At 34.7% G+C, this 22,069-nt stretch overlaps 1 protein-coding gene across 10 annotated transcripts in view; it reads right to left on the bottom strand.

The window, feature by feature from the left end:
- LOC136034918 (apoptotic chromatin condensation inducer in the nucleus-like) overlaps positions 1 to 22,069 on the bottom strand; it is a 70,740-nt gene that overhangs the window by 26,300 nt on the left and 22,371 nt on the right. For 5 of the 10 annotated variants that reach the window (XR_010619292.1, XR_010619291.1, XM_065716427.1 and 2 more), the window contains 5 exons: positions 21,381 to 21,561; positions 17,977 to 18,155; positions 13,269 to 13,408; positions 6,168 to 6,413; positions 4,083 to 4,250 (listed from right to left, as the gene is read on the bottom strand). Coding sequence is in view for 8 of the 10 variants with exons in the window: in XM_065716427.1 (XP_065572499.1) it covers positions 4,083 to 4,250; positions 6,168 to 6,413; positions 13,269 to 13,408; positions 17,977 to 18,155; positions 21,381 to 21,561 (914 nt within the window). In the remaining 2 variants the exon portion in view is untranslated. The remainder of the gene's footprint in view (positions 1 to 4,082; positions 4,251 to 6,167; positions 6,414 to 13,268; positions 13,409 to 17,976; positions 18,156 to 21,380; positions 21,562 to 22,069) is intronic. The other 5 variants (XM_065716429.1, XM_065716424.1, XM_065716431.1 and 2 more) reach the window with 3 other exon arrangements.

Here is a 22,069-nt window from a genome sequence, read left to right as displayed (position 1 = left end):
TCAAATTTCATTGAGGTCCGATCACCCGTTCGTAAGTTAAAAATACCTCATTTTTTCTAATTTTTCAGAATTAACCCCTCCCCCAACTACCCCAAAGAGAGCAGATTTGTTCCAGTTATGTTAATCATGTATCTAAGACTTGTGCTTATCTTTCCCACCAAGTTTCATCCCCATCCCTCCACTCTAAGTGTTTTCCAAGTTTTAGGTTCCCCCCTCCCAACTCCCCCCCAATGTCACCAGATCCGGTCGGGATTTAAAATAAGAGCTCTGAGACACGATATCCTTCTAAATATCAAATTTAATTGAGATCCGATCACCCGTTCGTAAGTTAAAAATACCTCATTTTTTCTAATTTTTCAGAAATAACCCCCCCCCCCCCCAACTACCCCAAAGAGAGCGTATCCGTTCCGTTTATGTCAATCATATATTTAGGACTTGTGTTTATTTTTCCCACCAAGTTTCATCCCGATCCCTCCACTCTAAGTGTTTTCCAAGTTTTAGGTTTCCCCCTCCCAAATCCCCCCCCAATGTCACCAGATCCGGTCGGGATTTAAAAACAAGAGCTCTAAGACACGATATCCTTCTAAACATCAAATTTCATTGAGATCCGATCACCCGTTCGTAAGTTAAAAATACCTCATTTTTTCTATTTTTCAGAGTTACCCCCCCCCCCAGCTACCCCAAAGAGAGCGGATCCGTTCCGATTATGTCAATCATGTATCTGGGACTTGTGCTTATTTTTCCCATCAAGTTTCATCCCAATCACTCCACTCTAAGTGTTTTCCAAGATTTTAGGTTTCCCCCCTCCAACTCCCCCCAATGTCATCAGATCCGGTCGGGATTTGAAATAAAAGCTCTGAGACACAATATCATTCCAAACATCAAATTTCATTAAGATCCCATCACCCGCTCACAAGTTAAAAATACTTCATTTTTTCTATTTTTTCCGAATTAACCGGCCCCCCACTCCCCCCCAGATGGTCAAATCGGGAAAACGACTATTTCTAATTTAATCTGGTCCGGTTCCTGATACGCTTGCCAAATTTCATCGTCCTAGCTTACCTGGAAGTGCCTAAAGTAGCAAAACCGGGACCGACAGACCGACAGAATTCGCGATTGCTATATGTCACTTGGTTAATACCAAGTGCCATAAAAATGATTATAACCGTTAAGTTATTAATTTGAAATTTGGCGCCCCCTAAAACATCCACACCCGTGACAAGTGCCCCTTTACCCCCCCCCCCCTAATAAAACCGTCGCTTCTCCTTCTTCAAAAATGATCACCTTCGACTCTAAATATGTATGATTCACTTGAGGATATACTTCAGGATATGGCAGTAATGTGAATAGCAATCGGTGACTGCTTGAGGAGAGGTTCTAAGAAATGGCATATTTGTTTTCCAACGTTGCCAAATATGGTACTTGCGTATATTCCCGATTATCTGGGGAGGGGTCTATAAATTCTAGGCTTAATTGCTACTCGTTCAAGAAGATGATATTCGGCTCTACTTGTCTATGTCTATGTCCTTTCACTTAAAAGGACAGAAATTATAAGGTGAAGACGAGATGCCCTTTCAGAAACTTTGACTGTGCTTTCCTTTTCTAGAAAGGTGGCTAATATTGTAAAACCACTCTTAGGACCAACGAGATGAATCTTTAACTGTCGTTGCCTTAAGTTCATAGGCTGATTACTAGACCTTTTTCCGCTAGAAAATTGAATCTTAGGAGATTCAAATTACTCCCAAGCCCTTAGCGAGTAGATGGGTAAACAAATGAGTCGTTAAAATATACTCATATGCACATCTGGGCTTTTAATACACCCCAGGTATAAGATGTGCCGCAGAAGACACACATCATTCTGATCATCCTTGCATCACGCCCCCTGTAAATTAGCTTTCCGGCCTTCCAGGCGAAGCTCAGAGGATTCTACCCTCCTCCCCCCTTCCATGAAAACAGAGTGTCTTTTGTACACGGTACCGCATATCGCAGAAACTAAACCTTGCGCAAACAGTTGCTATTTTTCTTATCAATCAAACACAATTATTTGCTCTAGGGTGACAAATGAAATTAAGCTGTTTTATGAAAACCCAGGTTTTGTGTCACTTCTGGTACACCATGTTTATCCTCCCATTTTATTGCTACTCGCATTATCCTAGTTGTTGGGTTGCAAAATTTCAGGAAATCAACAGCTTAGTCTATGTCAGTTTGCTCAAAAGTTCCCATTGATTGCTAAGCCATCTTTAAGTGGATGATTCTTATCTGTTCTCCTAATTTTTAAGACCCAATTTTATGAGAATAGAATTTAGATTTTTAGGCCGTTCATAGCGTGTTACTTTAAAAATTTCTTGGTATAAGTTTCAAATACGTGGCCATCGAATTTATAGTCCATATAGTCTTATCATAAAAAGAAGTAAACAGTGTTCGCGCCGACAATGTAGTAGCAAAAAATTACTGAGTTTGATTATACTTTATAAATCTTTACTTAGTGGTACTAGCAGGGCTGCCACATGTTTGGCGGCACGAAAATAGGGACTTGGGGTATTTTTTAGAACCAAAAAAGGGATTTTTTAGGGACCTACGGTCGTTACTACCAAACCTATAAAACAGATGTACCGTATGCCCTTTGATAGCTAGGATTAGAGGCCAGGGATGCTAAAACAAAAAAAAAATAGATCACCTGGAATTTCATCACATCCCTGAAGGGTTATAGAGCATATTTATCCTTCCACAACACCTTTCAATCTTTTTTTTCCATTTTTAATTTTGATTCCGTATTTTTATTTCAGATATATACGTAAATATAAAAGCAAAAAAAAAAACTGAAACTGGATGAAATACATTTCTCACTTTTCTGACTGTTTCAAAAGACTAGCCCTGTTTCGTCTTTCTCCTCAAGCCAGACATACTTAAATTTGCTATTTCCCATTTAAATTCAGTTATTGGCAGTTACTGTTAAGCCAGAAAAAAGAAGAGAAGTTAAGAGCAGTTATGCCAAGAGGCTATTTTCCCTCAACTCCCTAAAATCCACGGCTGGTCCACGTATTTGGCAAAACACTGACAAAATAATTAACTCTCCTGAAAGCTAGGTTATAAAAAAAAGTATCTAGCATAATACTGACAAAATAATCAGCCCCTTAGAATTCAAGGCTAGCTAGGTCCACGTATCTAGCATAACACACACAAAATAATTGAATCTCCTGAAAGCTAGGATAAAAAAAAAATATCCTAAGATGACTCCAGAGGCAAAGGATCTCAATCCTTTTCACTACTTTATAATCTTTTTCATTCAGACAGTAGCATTGTAGCCGTGAATTTGGATTATGGTTACAAGAACACGTGTTGAAAATGACATAAATGAAACAAAAACTGAAATACCATACCTTGCATAGTGGCTTCCATTACTTAGAGATAAGATATTCAACTAATATGGAAGAATGTTGATCAGGAAAAAATCTTAAGGGACCTGAGCACTGATTTAGGGACCAAAGCCAGATTTAGGGACTTCCATGGATTTTAGGGACTTTTTGGCACCTGTACTAGAAAACCTAAGAACAAACTGAAGAGGCATTTTTTGCTTCTTCAAACAAATATTTTACTCTAAATACCTTATTAAAATATTACTTCTTTTCAAAGCTTCAGATCTAACATGTATTATTTCTCTGTTGGTTTTAAGGAGCTATATGGGGTTTTTATCAGTGTCATATAAAGTATGTAGATAGATAAAAGAGAAGTATTTAATGAGAAGCAATCAAAGAAGGATAATCTTTTAATTGAAAATGAAAAAATATGGGACAGGAAATGCATTTTGTCAAATTTGTACGCTTAAGTGATGAATACAGGCTTGAAATATTGAAAACGCCTAAATATTGATTGGATAGGACTATATGGACTATAAATTTGATTGTCACATACTTGAAGCTTATAACAAGAAATTATCGAAGTGCCACGTTCTGAAAGGCCTAAAAATCAATAAGAGTCATTACATAAGAGTTAGAAATCATCCACTTAAGGAGCAAATGGGCTTTAGCGATCAAATGGGTAAAAATGGGAAAGGAATAGAAAATCTAGATCTGGCTACTCACTTTTCCTCTACTGGGGCAACCAGTTTGGGTCTGCGCAAAGGTTTATATTCAGGAATTTCTGTTCTGGGTCTTTTTAATGGTTTGGGACTAGGTGGTTTTTGTTGATGTGGACGTTCAAGGCGATTGTAGGGTTCAGACTCCGTCAGCTCCGCCTCTATTTCATCTTTCCTGCAGGAAAAAGGAATTGTTGCCAATTCATTTTAAGTGGCATATGATTGAGTTTTTCAAGTTATAAAAACAAGTCACTTTTCTGATAATTACTAGTTTTCTAACATACAATCTTTGTCATACGTAGGCCTACAGTCATAAATTCTAATAGCGGCATATCAGATACTTTTTGAACCTTGCGCCGTGAATATAGGTAAAAATAGTCCCAAAAACTCTGAAAACATCCAAATTTTTTCATTTTTCTTATCAGCATAACTTCATCAACTTGTATGTTATACGCACTTTTAGCTTAGTCCAAGTTGAATTGATTTTTACCTAAATTCTCCAAAATGTTCACGTTTTCTCATTTATCTTTCTCATTTCAACAATCCTCTGCTAAAACCTAGCATATGTAGTTTTCAATATTTCCATTTCAATTATTCCAATTATTTCAGCTACTCTCTGCCAAAACCTAGCATATGTAGTTTTCAATATTTCCATTTCAATTATTCCAATTATTTCAGCTACTCTCTGCCAAAACCTAGTATATGTAATTTTCAATATTTCCATTTCAATTATTCCAATTATTTCAGCTACTCTCTGCCATAACCTAGTATATGTAGTTTTCAATTTTTTGAAAAAATCACAAAGACAGTAAAAATTTTTAACGGTAATTAAGATGGATTATTTTGAATCCAATATAGACAGAAGCTTGGAATAGCACTTTTCTTACGCGGATTATGAATCTGAAAAAAAGATACAGAGATATGGCTTTTGTGGTTAATATTTAAGACAAATTTAGCATTCATAAGGATAAATTTTAAGAAAATTTTATTACCAAAATTTTTAAAATTTTTTAATTAGAACGTTGATTTAAGATCGATTCCTTCAAATTAGACACGACAAAAGCTTAAAATAGCATTTTTCCCATGATTTTTCCTATTTCCTAAGATCTGTAGGCATGAAAAATCTGGCAAAAAAAAATCCAAAAGACACAGGGTTAGTAGGTAACCTTTAGGAACAATTTAGTATTGACAGTTTTAAACTCCCTGCCATTTTAATTCTCCTCCTCTAAAGAACAGTCGTGGTATTAGTCCGGGTTAAGTATTTTCTAAATAGATGCAACTGTTAGTTTCATTTTAGTCTCTGGGGTGTTTTATCATTTTGTCATTTTTCTGGAAATATCTTGTAGGTTCAGTTTGGGTATATGTCAGTTTGAGTATATATTAGGGGAGTGATTTAACGAGTTCAGTTCAATTTCAAGTCTAGTGAAGAAAAGCTATGTAAAACCTAAGTTGAGTATATTTTGAGTATTGATATTTCTAGTTTAGTTATATAAAATAAAATACAGTAGTAGCCAAGCTCTCGCTTCCGTTCAGGCGTAGGATTGAGAACCAACCAAAGGTACTATATTACCAACAAGACTATAGTACATACTACCAGTGTTATTAACTGCTGATCTCAAAACCGACCACCATTAAAAATTTTAAAGTGGAAATAACAAATACGTTGGAATAAAATTGGCACATTTACCCTAAAGACGAACTGCTTTATTCTGAACTGTCTGGATCCTTCTATAATTAGCATAAAATTGCTTGCCCAAAGGGTACACTCATATAAAATATAAGGTTAGATAATTGTACCATAAATAATTTTTACAACATCAACCGGGAAAAATTACGAAAACAACGAAGGGAGCCTAGGCCTTTCGTGGCTTACTTTGATTCTTAACTTTGTTCATAAAGAAGCACCCCAAGACTAAGGCTGATGCCCAATAAACTATTTGGGCTGTAGGATACTATAGAAAAAAATTTTTGAAGCCAATTGGGCAACAACATTCAAAGGATTTGACATTTGGGTAGCTCAAATATAAAAAAAAAAAAGATCTACATCACACGTTTTTAAAACTTCTGAAGAAAAGCATTAGCATTTACTAACCCTTCTTTTTTAGGCTCTATCTGTTTCTGATCTTCTCTTTCACTTTTATCATCTTCAGAATCATCAACGTCACCATAATTCAGCTCAATTTCTTCTTCTTCCTGACGAGAATTTGACACCTTCTTTTCGCCCTTGTCGATATCACCATTTTCGCTAGGTTCAACTGTTTTCTTGCGCTTTCTTTCTGTCGCCGCTTCTTCGTGTCCTTCTTCTTTCTCAGGCTCATTTTGCTTCCCTTCAGAAGTCCTTTAGGGAAAAAAATTCAAATTATTTTGATGGCTACCCCTTCCCCCTTTGCTAAAAATAAGAGAGGGTTATTTACCTTTTCTTTTATTATGAAGCGTACATGATAGTTCAGTTTATATTTACTTTTGAAGTATTTCCTTTTTTGTTTGTTAATTGTTTACACAAAAAAACCATGAGGCTTCTGCTATTAATAATAGTAAATATGAGCTAAAATTCCGCATGATCTCAAATTATGATACCAATAGATATATAAAAAGGATCAGCTTATTATGGTGATTCTAAACATATAAAATTCATTAAGTTTAGTGCTACCAATCGAAGGCTGCAAACCTGAGAAAATTTGCTGTATTTTCGAAAAAGGTAGGAAACACCCCCTAAATGACAAAAATCTTAATAAAAATCACACCATCAGTTTCAGCGTATCAGAGAACAAGATCTACAGCTATTAGTAACAATAAATTTAATTTATGGTTGTATGTATGTGTTCCTAAGATTATGTTTTTAAGTTTACGGTTGTTTATTGTTTACACAAGACAAGCGATATGGCTTACCGCTATTAGCAATAATCGTAATGTTTATGTTTTCTGTTTGTATTTTTGAATATAAGGTTTTTTTACCTTTTATGCAAAACAAGTCATAAAGTTCACCGCTATTAGTAATAGTAACTTAGTTTATGGTTGTTTGTGGTCCTAAGATTATGTTTTTTAAGTTTATGGTTGCTTATTCTTTACAAAAGACAAGCAATATGGCTTACCGCTATTAGCAATAATAGCAATATTTATGTTGTCTGTTTGTATTTTTGAATATATGGTTTTTTTACTGTCTATGCAAAACAAGTCATAAGGTTCACCACTATTAGGAATAATAACTTAAGTTATGGTTATATTTTTGTGTTCCTAAGATTATATTTTTTAGGCTTATGGTTGTTTATTGTTTATACAAGACAAGACTCTTTCTCGTAACTCTGATTTTTAAAACAGTAAAAAAACTTTAGCGTAAAGAAAGGGGCGTTGAGGAGGAAAAGCCCCTTTCATATACGGAGTTTTAATGTCGCTCCTTACTTTCAGTTAAAAAAAACTTGTTTTTTTTATTTAATTTCTGGACGTTTTTGAATTAATACATGTTTTGATTTTGGCTCTCCGCACCTTAATAATTAAAACGAAATTTGCATATTTATTTTTTTCTTGCTAAATGGCTTTCTCATAGTTTTAATCGATAAGTTTTAAGAAAAAAGGAGCGAGGGAGGAGGCCTAGTTGCCCTCCAACTTTTTGATTACTCAAAAAGGCAACTAGAACTTTTAATTTTTTACGAACGTTTTCATTTGTAAAAATACGTAACTTACGAATTAACTTACGTAGCGAACTTCTCTATTTGTATGTTTTTATTGTGTATATGAGGGGGTTCACCCCTCGTCGATACCTCGCTCTTTACGTTAAAGCTTAAATTTTGTCCCAATTCCTTAAGAATGACCCCTGAATCACAAAGGCCGCAGAATAAATAATTAAAATTACTAAAAATACTTTAGCGTAAAGAGCGAGGTATTACGAGGAGGTAAGCCCCTCATATGCGTAATAATTTCTGTTCATTTTAAGTTTTAATGCTGCTCTTTACTTTCAGTAGAAAAAAACTTTTCATATTTATTATTTCACTTTTTTTAAATAATGCGCCCCCTTCATTGAAATTCTTTTCCCCCATGACAAATTCCTCCATGGAAAGATCCTCCCATGTAGCCCTCCCTCCTCAACTCTCCCCCCCCCCAAACCAAAAAAAAACTGAAAACGTCTATACACTTCCCACTAACCATTACTATATGCAAAAACAGGTCAAAGTTTGTAGCTTACAGCCCCTCCCACGGGGACTGTGGAGGAGTAAGTCGTACCCAAGGACATTTCTTGAGTTTTTCGACTATGGTGAATAAAATGGATATCTCAGAATTTTGATCCCGTAACTTTGGGGGAAAATGAGCGTAGGAGGGGGCCTAAGTGCCCTCCAATTTTTTTGTCACTTAAAAAGGGCACTAGAACTTTTAATTTTCGTTAGAGTGAGCCCTCTCCCGACATTTTAGGATCACTGAGTCGATACGATCACTCCTGGGAAAAAAACAAAAAAAAAAACAAATAAACACGCATCCCTGATCTGTCTTCTGGCAAAAAATGCGAAATTCCACATTTTTGTAGATAAGAGCTTGAAACTTCTACAATAAGTTTCTCTGATACGCTGAATATGATGGTGTGATTTTTGTAAGATTGTGCGACTTTTAGGAGGTGTTTCCCCCTATTTTCTAAAATAGGGCAAATTCTCTCAGGCTTGTAACTTTTGATGGGTAAGACTAATCTTGATGAAACTTGTATATTTAAAATCAGCATTAAAATACAATTCTTTTGATGCAAATATTAGTATCATAATTCCATCTTTTAGAGTTACTTTCGGTTACTATTGAGCCGGGTCGCTCCTTACGAGTTCGTTACCACGAACTGTTTGATGGATTCCAGTAAATTTATGGAATATCCATTGCAAAACAAAATGACCGTCAGATAATTCAGTTCTGGGACTAAATAAGTTTTTGAGCATATTTTTATTAGACGATCGACCAAAAATATAACTACTACTCTTTTTACGCAAGAAGGTGGTTGGAAAAGACATGCAAATACTTATCATTATGCGTAGGTTTTCTATATATCGAAAACTCAACACTGAGATATTTACTGAAGATTAAGACGTCTGAAAAGGTAGTTTATGATTATCTTCTAGTTCTAAGGAGAACTGAAGGTTAGAATCAAAAGTGCTAAGATGAGTCAAAAAGCGTTAAATGCTATCCCTCCATGATCCCACACAGAAATAACATCAGCCCAAGAAACGGTGTTTTGGAGGAAAAGTATTTAAAGCGAAAGTCTGAAAAGATTCCATGTAAAAAGTAGCCAAAAGGTGAAAGGCTCTTACCCATTGGAACACCCATAATTTGGGTAAAAAATTGATTATTGTATCAAAAATATAGGGAAGATATATTGCAAAGGTGAACAAGGCGCATAATGGTTGTGATATCTCGTGTTTTATAGTCAATCTGGTCAAAATTATCTTTTAGTTCCTTTGAAGAGCAAAGTAACACTTTTTAATATCACATGAAGTATACATAGGGAAGGCATCGAAACTGGCCTTTTTTTTTCCTTTTTTTTTTATTTTTCAACAAGGTGAACTGAATTTTCAATGTAAGAAGTTTGCGTTGACATGATAGGATAACAAATTGTTGACAACTATTTTCTCAGTCTGGAAGCTGGAGAACTATAACAAGCCACAATTGGGAGCAGAGTAACTTCTTCTTTGCGGACCTTTTGGAGACCGCAGAATTTAGGAGCTGAACACCCTTTAGAAAAAAATATTTTGTACATCTCTAGAGTAACATGTTTCTTTGTATTTTTTTATTCAAGCTTTTTTATTGTCTATCCATAACAAGTCATAAGCTTTAGTACTATTAGCAATAATAACTTAACTTGTGGTTCTTTGTTTGTGTTCCTAAGATTATGTTTTTCATGTTTATGGTTGTTTGTTGTTTACACAACAGAAACGATGTGGTTTACCGCTATTAGTAAAAAATAAAAAAATTTATGTAACAATAATATAGTACACTATTTACACTATATAATACTATAAATTACACTATATATAATACACTATATAATATAACAATAATTCATGTTTTTTTTATTGTCTATACACAACAAGTCATAAGGTTTTACTGCTATTAATAATAATAACTTAATTTATGATTGTTAGTTTGTGTTCCAAAGATAATGTTTTTTTTTAAGTTTATGGTTGTTTATTGTCTACACAAGACAAGCGATATGGCTTACCGCTATTAGTAAAAATAACGAAAATTATTTTTGTATGTCTGTATTTTTTAATTCATGTTTTTTTAGATTTTCTACACAACAAGTCATAAGGTTTCCCGCAATTAGTAATTAAATGAAAAATAAACAAGTTTTTTTTTTAATTGAAAGTGAGGACTGACATTAAAACTTAAAACGAACAGAAATTATTTTGCGCACGAAAGGGGCTGTCCCCTGCTCAACGCCTCGCTCTTTGCGGTAAACTTTCTTATTGTTGTAAAAAGTCGAGCTATGAGAAAGAGTCAAACTTTAGCGCAAAGAGCGAGGCGTTGAGGACGGGACAGCCTCTTTCGTATACGGAACAATTTCTCTTCGTTATAAGCTTTAATGTCGCTCCTTATTTCCAGCTGAAATTTTTTTATTTAATTTCTAAACATTTTGGAATTAATGCAGGTTTTGATTTTGACTCACCGTAAATGAATGATTAAAACGAAGTTATTAATTTTACCTTTTTTGGCTAAATAGCTTTCTCAAATTTTTTATCGGACGATTTGGGAAAAAAGGGGCGAGAACGGGGCCTAGTTAACCTCCAACTTTATGGTCACTGAAAAAGGGCACTAGAACTTTAAATTTTATTTACGAACGTTCTTATCAGTATTAAATATACGTAACTTACGAATTAACTTACGTAACGAACTCCTATATTCGTACATTTTTATTACATATATGAGGGCGTTCAACTCCTCGTCAATACCTCGCTCTTTATGCTAAAGTTTGAATTTTGTTCCAATTCTTTAAGAATGAACCCTGAATCACAAAGGGTTCGATTAGAATAAATAGCTCTTATGAAAGTACTATTGACGAGGGGACGAATCCATTCGTATATGTAATAATTTCTGTTCTTTTAAGTTTTAATGCTGCTCCTTAATTTCAGTTGAAAAAACTTGTTTTTTTATTTCATTTCTGAAGGTTTTTTAAATAATGCTGAGAAATCCGGCACCCCTTCATGGAAAATTTCCTTCTCCCATGAAAAATTCCTCCATGGAAAGATCTTCCGGTGTAACCTTCCCTCTCCTGACCCCCCTACCAGAACCCTCCCCCCTGAAAACGTCTGTATACTTCCCAATGACCAATACTATATGTAAACAAAATTAACACTCCTGGGAAAAAAATTAAGCATGCATCTGTGATCTTGGCAAAAAAAAATTGTGATCTTGGCATCTGTGGTATTGGCAAAAAATACAAAATTTCACATTTTTGCAGATAGGAGCTTGAAACCTCTACAGAAGGCTTCTCTGATACGCTGAATCTGATGGTGCGATTTCCATTAAGATTCTATGACTTTTAGGTGGTATTTCCCCCTATTTTCGAAAATAAAGCAAATATTCTCAGGCTCTTAACTTTTGATGGGTAAGACTAAAGTTGGTAAAAGCTATATATTTGGAATCATCATAAAAATCAAATTCTTTTGTTGTACCTATCGGTATCGAAATTCTGTTTTTGAGATTGGGTTACTATTAAGCTTGGTAGCTCCTTACTTACAGTTTGTTACCACAAACTGTTTGATAATAAATTAATTTTTGGCTCTTTGTGTTCCTATGATTATATTTTTTAAGCTTATGGTTGTTTATTGTTTAAATAAGACAAGCGATATGGCTTGCCACTATTAATAAAATTAACTAAATTTATGCACAAAAAACATTAAAAACGAATCAAAATTTTGTTTACATTCATTTTTGTTGCGTTATTACGAACTGGACAAACATTCCGAGAGGGGAAGAAGGGTTCTAACCCCCTAACCCTCCCCCTTGGATATGGCCTTGAGTATAACACTAAGCTCAAGAATGCTTGTTAAACATTTCTACTTCAATCCTATTCTATTTTCCTTCGGTTGTTTTTTTCATTTCACTATTAAATACTTAATAAAAATGTAGCAAGTTTTGGCATAGATTAGATTTATATTTAACACCAGTAATTTAGGGAAGTTATATAAACCTCGTGGTTGTTGAAGTGGGTTTGTTTAACAGTATCCACAATACTATGCCTTAGCAAATAAAAAAATTTTCAACAACATTCGCGATATTTTTTAAACAAAAGACATCCATGACTGGGGCTTCAGTCTAGACAGGTCATAATTGTTACTATACTTGTATTTTTCTGCTAATTCACTTCTTTGTTCTACGAAATTATACCAGTACCAAAGATATTTGAGTTTTTTTTAGTCTGTATAGCATGCAGATACTCGTTAATAAATATATGATAGACATCTATAAACAAAAATGGAATTAATTTGAAGTAAATTAGGTTTTTTTTTCAATAAAAAGCAAAAACCATTGAGGCAATATGGTAATTTACACTATAGAATTTACTACAGAACTACTAGAACTAAAGAATAACTTACAATAGAATTTTACTTACAGAAAATAATTCAGTCTAAGTACGGTGGCGTCAATATACGAAAATGTAGAGGGGGGAATTTATTTTTCAAATTATGGGGGGGGGGTATTTTTCAAAACCTGGGGGAGAGGAGGGTGCAAAAATAAGGGCACATAGACTCCTCAGCTCCCACGTCAATTGCCCTACAAATTACCAAAACTTACCTCACACGTAAGCCTACACATGTAAGCTACCAATAAATTATCAAAATTTACCTCAAATAACCGTCTTACCTCAATATAAGCTATAAGTTTATAAGTTATAAGTTTACTAATCCACATTGACAAATAAATAAATAAATTAAGCACCACTTTCGCGCTAGAAAAAATCGATGCGGGTTTGCGGTCGCGCGAAAGCTTCAACTAACGCGTAAGCCTACACATTCTAGCTTACACCTGTAAGCTACCTGCAAATTACCAAAATTTACCTCACAAGTAAGCTTACACATGTAAGCTACCCACAAATCATCAAAAATTACCTCAAATGACTGTCTTACTTCAATAAGCTTCAAATAACGCGTAAGCCTACACACAGTAGCATACCCACGTAAACTACCTACAAATCATCTAAATTTACCTAAAATAACTGTCTTACCGTCTACCAGGCGGAACATAAATGTCAGTGGGGCGATCACGCTTCAATCTACGAAGCTTTCCTTCTTCTTTTGACGTCTTTTCTTCTGCATTGCTGCTGAGATCCTCTTTGGGTGTACGGCCTGCCTCTTTGACGGGTGACTACAATAATCATAATTATTATCATGAAAGTCATTATATCATTAGCTGATTAACTAATTAACATATAGATAAATTTTAAAAGAAATGGAACAATCAAAAATAAACAATTTAAAAAATTAACGCTGTCTACTGCCTTTGCAAAAGAAAAGAAAACACATCCGAAACACTAAAAATACAACACAAATTTGAGGGCCTGATTGTCATATCTCAGGTCAAATTTACAAATTGAATTATCAACGAAAAAAGAGTAGAGTAGCCAAGCAGGGTATTATTATAATACAATTCTGTCGCAAGAGAAAAAATTTGCAGTGGAAAATATCATGACATTTAACAATATTTTGCGATATTTTTCATAAAATCCTATTTTCTTTGTCCCTTTTGCTTTGAGTCCCTGAAAACTATTGTTGAACTTGTTAAAAAAAATTCTAAAGCTTTTTTTTTGTTCTTTTTTGTTAGGGAAATTTTTATAAATGTAAATAAAACCACACAGAGCCAAAGTCCTCCCAAGTCGGAAAGTAGGGAGTTCACCTCCTTTGCGGCCGGCCAATTCGTATAAATGTACGAAAATGCTGCAAATATTAAATTCAACCAAAGTCTGATCCCACTTCAAGAGCCCCCCAACCCATACCTCTAGGTGCATCCATGCACCTAGTATGAAACACCTGTTTGGTTTGTCAAGCATTTACAATAAGTTGAGACTGGCAAAAAGCTTTCATTCCTAAACTTTCAGAAGTCAATAATAATATACTTTTGTCAAATTGTCTTTTTAGGAGGGGGTCGGGGGGGGGGGGGGTAAATACTTCGTTGGATGGTTTGTCACATTAATGAAACATACATGTCCAATATCTTACAAGAAACTTAACCCACACCCAGTAAATCAATATAAATTGCTGAACTTAAAACACTCTACTAAATACTCGCAATTTGATAGCACCTTCATATAATGGCACAGTGTCAATAGTACGAAAAAATAAAATAATCGAAGGAGAAATAAAAGAAACTTCAAGGCTCATTCGTCTTCAAGCTGGACTCAACTAGACTAAAACCACCACCCGCCCGAATTACCTTGCCAAGGGCTTAAACGGTCTCGACAACCCAAATTCCACGTACGTACACGTATACGCATGAAACACCTTTTTTAATCAAATGAGAACCAAAATATTTTTGCCTAGATAAAAATACCCCTCTAGCTCAAAAACTAAGAAAACAAATTCTGGACAGGCCTGGTACTTAAATTTACTTTAAACAGGTTTTTTTACACAGTAAGAGGTTATTTTTGCAATTTAAGCCAAACGTGAACTTTTGAGGTCACATACTTTCTTTTTCTACTAATTTCGGTTTTGATTGAGACCCTCTGAAAAATAAAACTAAAAATCTTAAGAGGAAATGGATGTTATTTTGTTTTCATGATAAGGACAATTTTCTTTAATCAGCTGCAAGTAAGGTAGCAGTGTCTGTGACATAATGCAGTTCAATGACTTAAAAAAAAAATATTAGAAAGCAGTGAGGAAATGAATTAGTCTGTTTCAGTAACATAGTTATAGTGCAACAGCCACAACATTTAGAATATAGAAGTTATTCACATATCAGGAGGAAGCCCAAAAGTGTTGCCTAGGAATAATATTACAGGGCCCGGATACCAATAACACAGTAGTGTAGCGGTTTTTAAAGTGCCTTCTGCGGCCGTCTCGGGGTCCGCAATCTAAAAAGTTATGAAGCTTTCTGAAGAAAGGAAATGGTGAACACAAAGAAAAGGTAGTCCATTTGGCATGGACAATTCCCACGCATCATTCATTCCAATCTTGATGTCACATTGACCTTCTCAAGTTAGAATAAATGTTCGATCAATGAGCAATAAAGGGGTGATATTTCGCTAGAATATGAGGGGGTGTGATTTGTGTCTTAAATGGCTTCTGTTAGTCAATTTCCAGAGTGGTGAGATCACACTTCCAAATCGATTTACACGTTTTGACCATTTTTAACTTTTGCATGATGTAATGACAAAATCAGAACAAGATTTTTGATCAATTTATCATAATCAATATGATATATTACAATCATATATCAATATCATAATTATTTTATATCAATAATAAATTGATATTTAAGCTCGACGGCTCTTGATTTCAGTTCGAACAGGTTCGATAGACAAAAATAACTTCATGATGTGGATTATCAGAAGGACAACCAATTCATAATTCTAATTATGATTTTAGAATCAGGCTTGTGAATAGAAAAGGCCTAAAACATTTCAGACGTATTTATCGCTAGTGAAGAAACAGGACGTGACTTTAGATCTACTACTGGCAAAAATTTGGAAAGGTGAGTATTTTATCCAGATGAGGATACAAATATCATCCATTTGACCAGGGGCGTAACTCCAGTATTTTATTGGGGGAAAAGAGGGGTCTCCAACCAGAGAGTCAAGGGGCAAGGGCTATATAATAATTTTTCTCCGAATCATTGGGAGGAAGCCAACTGCCCCTACGCACCCTCCACACCCCCACCCCAAAACGACACCAATACTCAGAAGCACCATATTTCATAAGGTAAGAACCAGTCACTGGCCATATAAGTAAAACTGAAACTAAACGGTAGTAGCAAGTTTCCAAGTGTCCGGAGTTAGTATCCCACGGAACCAGCCTCCATCAGATTATGCGGACGCAGTTATCAGCCCCCGTGCTACCAGCCCATCAGCAGCCAACTAGAATCAACAAGATAACTTCCGGTGCTCTAAATTCATTAATCCGAGGCCTAGTGAACAGATTTTTAAAGTTTGATAAAGATATATAAATGGGCCATAGAGAAATCCAAACTATGCCATTGCATATCCCCATGTTTCTTCTTCTTAATTGCTAAGCTGAACAATACCCCAATATTAACTGGGTGGACAGATGTCAATAAGCTAGACTTGAACAGAAGCTTCTTAAATAATTTAAGAGGGGAAAAGGAAGAGAAAAAAGAAAAGTGGGCTTGAACCCCGCCCCAGAAAATTTTCCCAATTCGTAAAAACGTAACAAAAATAAATATAGACAAATTTATTATGATTTTTGAGATTTTTTGTAAACTCCCCCCCCCCCTCCGCAAAAAATTTCTGTAAGACCTCCGAAAAAAAATCCTGGATACGGCCTTTGTAGCTGATTTTGTATTAAATCAGGAATTAAACAGGGTTGTGTTCTGTCCAATTTATATAGATCATTTTGACGGATTGTTCTAAAGAGCATAGCATAAGCAACAAGAGAACATGGAATCAAATCGGGACGTAAACTCTCCTAGACTTAGATTATGCTAATTGTTAGAAGAAAACATTTGCAAAATGAATTAACTTTTAAAGGTTTTGAGAGTTCATCGTGCAAGAATATGTTTAAAAATTAACGTCAGGAAGACTAAGTCGCTAAGACTATGAATAAGTGAAGGTGAAGAGGTGATGTTGGGTAATGAGAAGATCAAACAAGTAAATAGCTTCTCTTACCTAGGTAGCATTATTAGTACAGTGAAGATGTTAAAAGTAGAATGCCAAGGCTCAGGACATTTTTTCACAGTTAAAACAAAGTTAAGAAGAATAGGAAGATAAGTCTGCAAACTAAGATTAGAATATTGGAAGCTACAATGATGATAGTGGACAAATATAGCTCTGAAGCCAGGGGGCTCCAAAAAACGGAAGAGGAATTACTAGATATTTTCGAGAGAAAATTCCTACGGATTGTTTTCGGTTCCCGACTGACTGACCGTATCTCAAACAGTAGACTGTACAAAAATATGGTTCAATCCCGCTTTCAAAAACCATAATGAGAGATAGGGTGAGACGGCTAGGACACGTCCCGCAGATCAAGGATGACAGATTGCCAATCGAAAAGCAGGTCATCCCCGAATGGAGGGGAAGGATGTCATAAGGAAAGATTTAAGAGAAATGGGAACTTCTTGGGAGGGTGTAATGTAAGGACTTTGAATAGATTGGGATAGAGGAGGAGCGTAGGTAGCTGTTTTGGCCTCAGGCGACATGGTGCTGCAATGAGTTAATAGCCGTATTTGTTTGTTTTGTATTCGTACTAATATTAATAGTAATACAACTCATTGTTTCATTATTTATTTATGCATCATCTATGTGTTCAGCCCTTATTTGCTTCTTTGTCCAAGGGGCAAGAGTTCGATCCCTGTCAGAGCCAGTTATTAAATTTGGGACGGGGATCAGTCGCGTGACTCTGTAAGCTCAGCCAGAGTCGATCCAGCTCTAAATGGGTACCTGGAGAAATCTGGGGAAGGTAACCAAGAAGGGTGTGCGAAAGCACAGGATGGCTGCCCCCCCTCCCATTGTACTTCCTGGCTTAAGGTCCGTGAAACGGAGATCAGCACCATCGGTTTGGAACTTGAGGGTCTAGTGCTGTCATACTTACTAACTCACTTACTTTTATTTGCTTAGTGCTTATAAGCTTTATATGGGCTTCATTAGCATTTTTTTATTTGTTTCATTTATTTAGTACTTAAAAATTTTGTATCGATTTAGTAAAGATTTACTGATAAAATGTGACCCATAACCAGAAACACCATTGGCTAACGATTATGCTTACAAAACTGTATCGTACAGGCAATCGTTTTTTCAAAGGCCCGTCTCTGCTTTCACGACTATTTTCTCCTCGGTCACCACGATGACTACCTTCATACTTTCCTGATGTGTCGGTGCTTCTGACATTGTCGGTCTTTCTCTTTACTTTTTCAGGAGATTTCGAATCCTTTTCCTCCTTAGCTTCTAGACAAAAAAAAAGTGGAATCAATGATTAAATTACAAGTAGTCCTAAACGGAAAAAATAAATGACGTATTTCAACTTTATTAATAATAAACCCTTCGATTGCAGGGATCGTGAGGTAAAATTGCTGAAAAAAGTTGATTTAGTGGCTTTTAGACACAGAAACATGAGAAAAAAATGACGAACTGCTCAGATCCTTGGGCTCAGAAAATAATAGCAAAACCAGCAAACATTGGTTTTAGACTTTTTCATAATATCCCTACTGACCCTTTGTGGCCTATTAATTTAATGAGCTAACTGGTAAAAACAAAAATAGTCACATCCCGAGTTCAGCATAAACGGTGAGAGAATTGATTTTTTCTTTTTTCGCTTTTCGACTGTACAATAGACCAAAGTTTGTTTACGTTTCTCGGGCAAAATTTTGACCCCATCTCCCTTTCACCTCCTCTAGTTGCTACATGCAATTCCAATATTTTTTAGGCTACTTCAAAGTCGGAGGAGTCAATGCTATCAAGATCCTGTTTCAAACTATCAAATCTGGCTTCAAATAAATTATCTAAAACATTCACGTTTTGCAGAAAGAGCAACTTTCTGTTCTTTGAGGTCTTTTTGCAAGTTCTCAATTGTCCATTTCTACCCTTCAATTTGTGGCAATACCTTCCTCTAGATTGGACGCTGTTTTGGTGAGAGGCATTTATTTCATGATTCACTTAATAACGTTAACGGAGTAAGTTGAACGCAACGAAAACGGATAATGTAACGTTTACGGAGAAAGTGAGACTGTTTGTTACTGCCATTCCAGATTTTTGAATTGTATTTACTTAATATTTTTATTTCAAAGGTAAAGGGGATGGGTGTAGGAAATCCTTCAAATAGTTTAAAATCCGCTTTATTATTTTATTACCTATTACATAATTCTTTTTTGTTTTTGTTTTTATTTATTTATTGTACTTAATGCCTAATAAACATGGCCAGTTTAGTATGAAGATAGTGCCAAACAGAAGAGTGAAGAATGGAGTGGGGTCCCATTCTATCTACTATTTCTATTATTTATTTAATAAATTTATTCAGATCTTCTTACTTGTTGTTTACTTGAAAATATTTTCATGTCTACTAATTTCTCAAAAAACTAATTTCTAAATAAACTATTTTCTCTGTACAGTCGAGTATTTTATCTATAGCAGTCAAAAGATAAAAAAATACGCACATATTGCATTTTTTCACCTCCAGACTAAAATCTTGAAAATTAACTGAACTGAATGGCATACATGCAAGGTCTTGAGTCAATAACGGTGAGGAAAAATAAACGGCCCAAAGCAAATACTTGATAAATTCTGTGATTTTCAAAAGTGTGCATTCGATGACGGTAATAACTAAAATGAATTCAGGTTATCTAAAGCAGCTAAAGTTTAACAACTGAATCATTTTTTCAAACAAAGATTTGCCGGAAATATTTTCCCTATGCAGTAATTTCTGGAGCTGCAAATTACGCAAAAAAAAAAAATTAAAAATCAGAAATCTTGCTTAGGAGGCCGGTTGAAAATAAAATGAAAATGCACTAATGAAAAATTTAAAAGACCTACGACGACCTAAGTTTTGAAAAGAAATCATTACCAAATGGATACCATTACCAACAAAAACATCCTAGAAATCAGGCAAGGACATCTATTTCATGAGAGGAAGGCTCAAGTTTTTTGGTGATGGGAGGGGGGCCTGGGGAGAAACGCAAAAACTAGCTGAAATACGTGGTACAAAATGAAAACGAATCTAGTCTCTGTTTAGGTTAGAGCGTTTTCACTTTTGGGTAGTTTTTACTTTTTGGCGTCTTTAAAAATGCACAAACCAACAATTTATGGGTTTACTCCTTCAAAAGAAAGTTGTACCTTCTACGCAATTTGGTGTCATATTTTGTTTAAGCTGATTTTTTGCAGATTTTCCATCCACGTTTCTTTCATTTAAATTGGACACCCGCTAATCCCAAAAACTATACAACTACATATAGAGGTTTTTTCATTAAAATGGTATCCCAGTTTTTGTAACTATTTATGATTTATATCAGTCTGTAAGTTTCTGATTCAAACAAACAAATTTCATTTTCGCTGTTTTTACTGCAGCCAATATGTCCTTAAGTATCATAATAAGTTTTTATTATGTTAAAAACAATAAGTCTTTAAATATCCTTAGTAAGATGTCACCAGAGATTTGCTGTTTTTTAACTACTCGTTTTATATATTTGTGGTTGTTTCTTTATTGCTGAAATAATATATCTATTTTAAATATTGTTTTAATGATTTATTTACCCTAAACGCCAAAAACAAGAAAAATAATAGGGAATTCTTTTCGCAAGACAGAGGAATTATTTGAATGAATATTTCGACCCTATATCCAAGGGCCGTCTTCAGCAAAACATTAATATATAAAAGAAAAGAGACTTACAGTAAAATATGATCATTAAAACTAATATTAATTTTTTTTAAAACAGTCCCATTATCCTTACTTCAGCAAGAATGAAGAAAGTCCTTGTAAAAAAATTCAGCCAGGACTTATCATCAGTCCTGGATGATAAAATTGAGTCCTGGTTAAACTTCGCTGAAATAAGGATGCTGGGACAGTTTAGAAAAATATCGTTTTAGTTTTAATGGTCGTATTTTATTGTAAGTCTCTTTTCTTTTATATACTTATGTTTTACTGAAGACGACCCTTGGGTATAGGGTCGAAATATTCATTCAAATTAGAATTCCACTGTCTTGCGAAAAGAATTTCATATTGTTCTTCTTGTTTTATTTATGTTTATGATAGAAAGGCAGTGTGGTCTTCGTCACTATCTAGTTTATTTAATGTCAACTCCCCCTCCCTCCGTTTTTACACGCAGTGGAGCTTTTGCAGGGATTACTGCAACGTGTTTTTATAACGGTTATGTGCCTTTATGAATATATAATTAGTAAAATTAGCTACTTCCACTGAATACTTAATCTGAAAACATTCATATGACGTTATGAAGCGAGTACCTGAAGCTCTATCGTACGACCAGTCTTTTTTCTTTTTTTTTTTTTCTTTCGATAGGCTCGTTGGCTATTTTATGAATAGTTACCCTTTATAATTATCTTATATGAGAAATACAAAATTTGCGTACAAAATTTTACATATCTAAGAACTCCAGAGATTGGGGGGAGAAAAAGGAATGGGGTTACCGTCCACCTGCACACATATCTGCCTGAGATACCTACGATTAGAGTCCCTTCTTGAGCTACTTCTTCCACCTGTGTCATCAGATTTACTACTTAATTCCTTTTTCGTATCTTCCTTTGATGATTTTCTTTTTTCTTCTGTTTTATCTCCTTTCTCTGTTCTTCCTGGCTCTTCTTTTCCTTTCTTCAGAGCTTCTGAGAACGAGTGCACATTGGTCTCCTGAAAAAAAGTATACATAATCTATAACATACAAGCAATCTAAGACTACCCAAATGATTTTACTAGATTAATCATTTGAGTTGCAAAAAAAAAACATGTATATATTTGGTACCAAACAATAGCAGCTTTTTTTTTTAAATCGGATGACACTGGGCTACAAAAGCCGTTAACCGATTATTAAGAGAACTATAATATCTGTTTTTTTTTTTTTTTTTTTTTTTTTTTTTTTTGTCCGATTCAGAATAATTCTCTGATCTTCTGTTTCAATATCAAATATAAAGCTATCTCTTTGTTGAGGCTATTGAAGAAAAATGCTTAAAATACAAAAATTGGATAAATGTCAATTTAAAGCTGTGAGATAAGCTTTAGAATAAAATTTATTCTATCTGCTTGTTGTTATTTTTAATTTTTTTTTTTTTGCTCTCATTGTTTCCGCAGCATGTCCTCGCACGCTTAGCTTTTCGTGAGTTAACATCAAACGCTAAACGAAGATGTGGCTATACATAAG

Source organism: Artemia franciscana, chromosome 13 (genome assembly GCF_032884065.1).
Source record: "Artemia franciscana chromosome 13, ASM3288406v1, whole genome shotgun sequence".
Lineage (NCBI taxonomy): Eukaryota > Metazoa > Arthropoda > Branchiopoda > Anostraca > Artemiidae > Artemia > Artemia franciscana.
The sequence above is the reverse complement of the archived record's forward strand: the minus strand, read 5'-3'. Positions and strand labels throughout refer to the sequence as shown.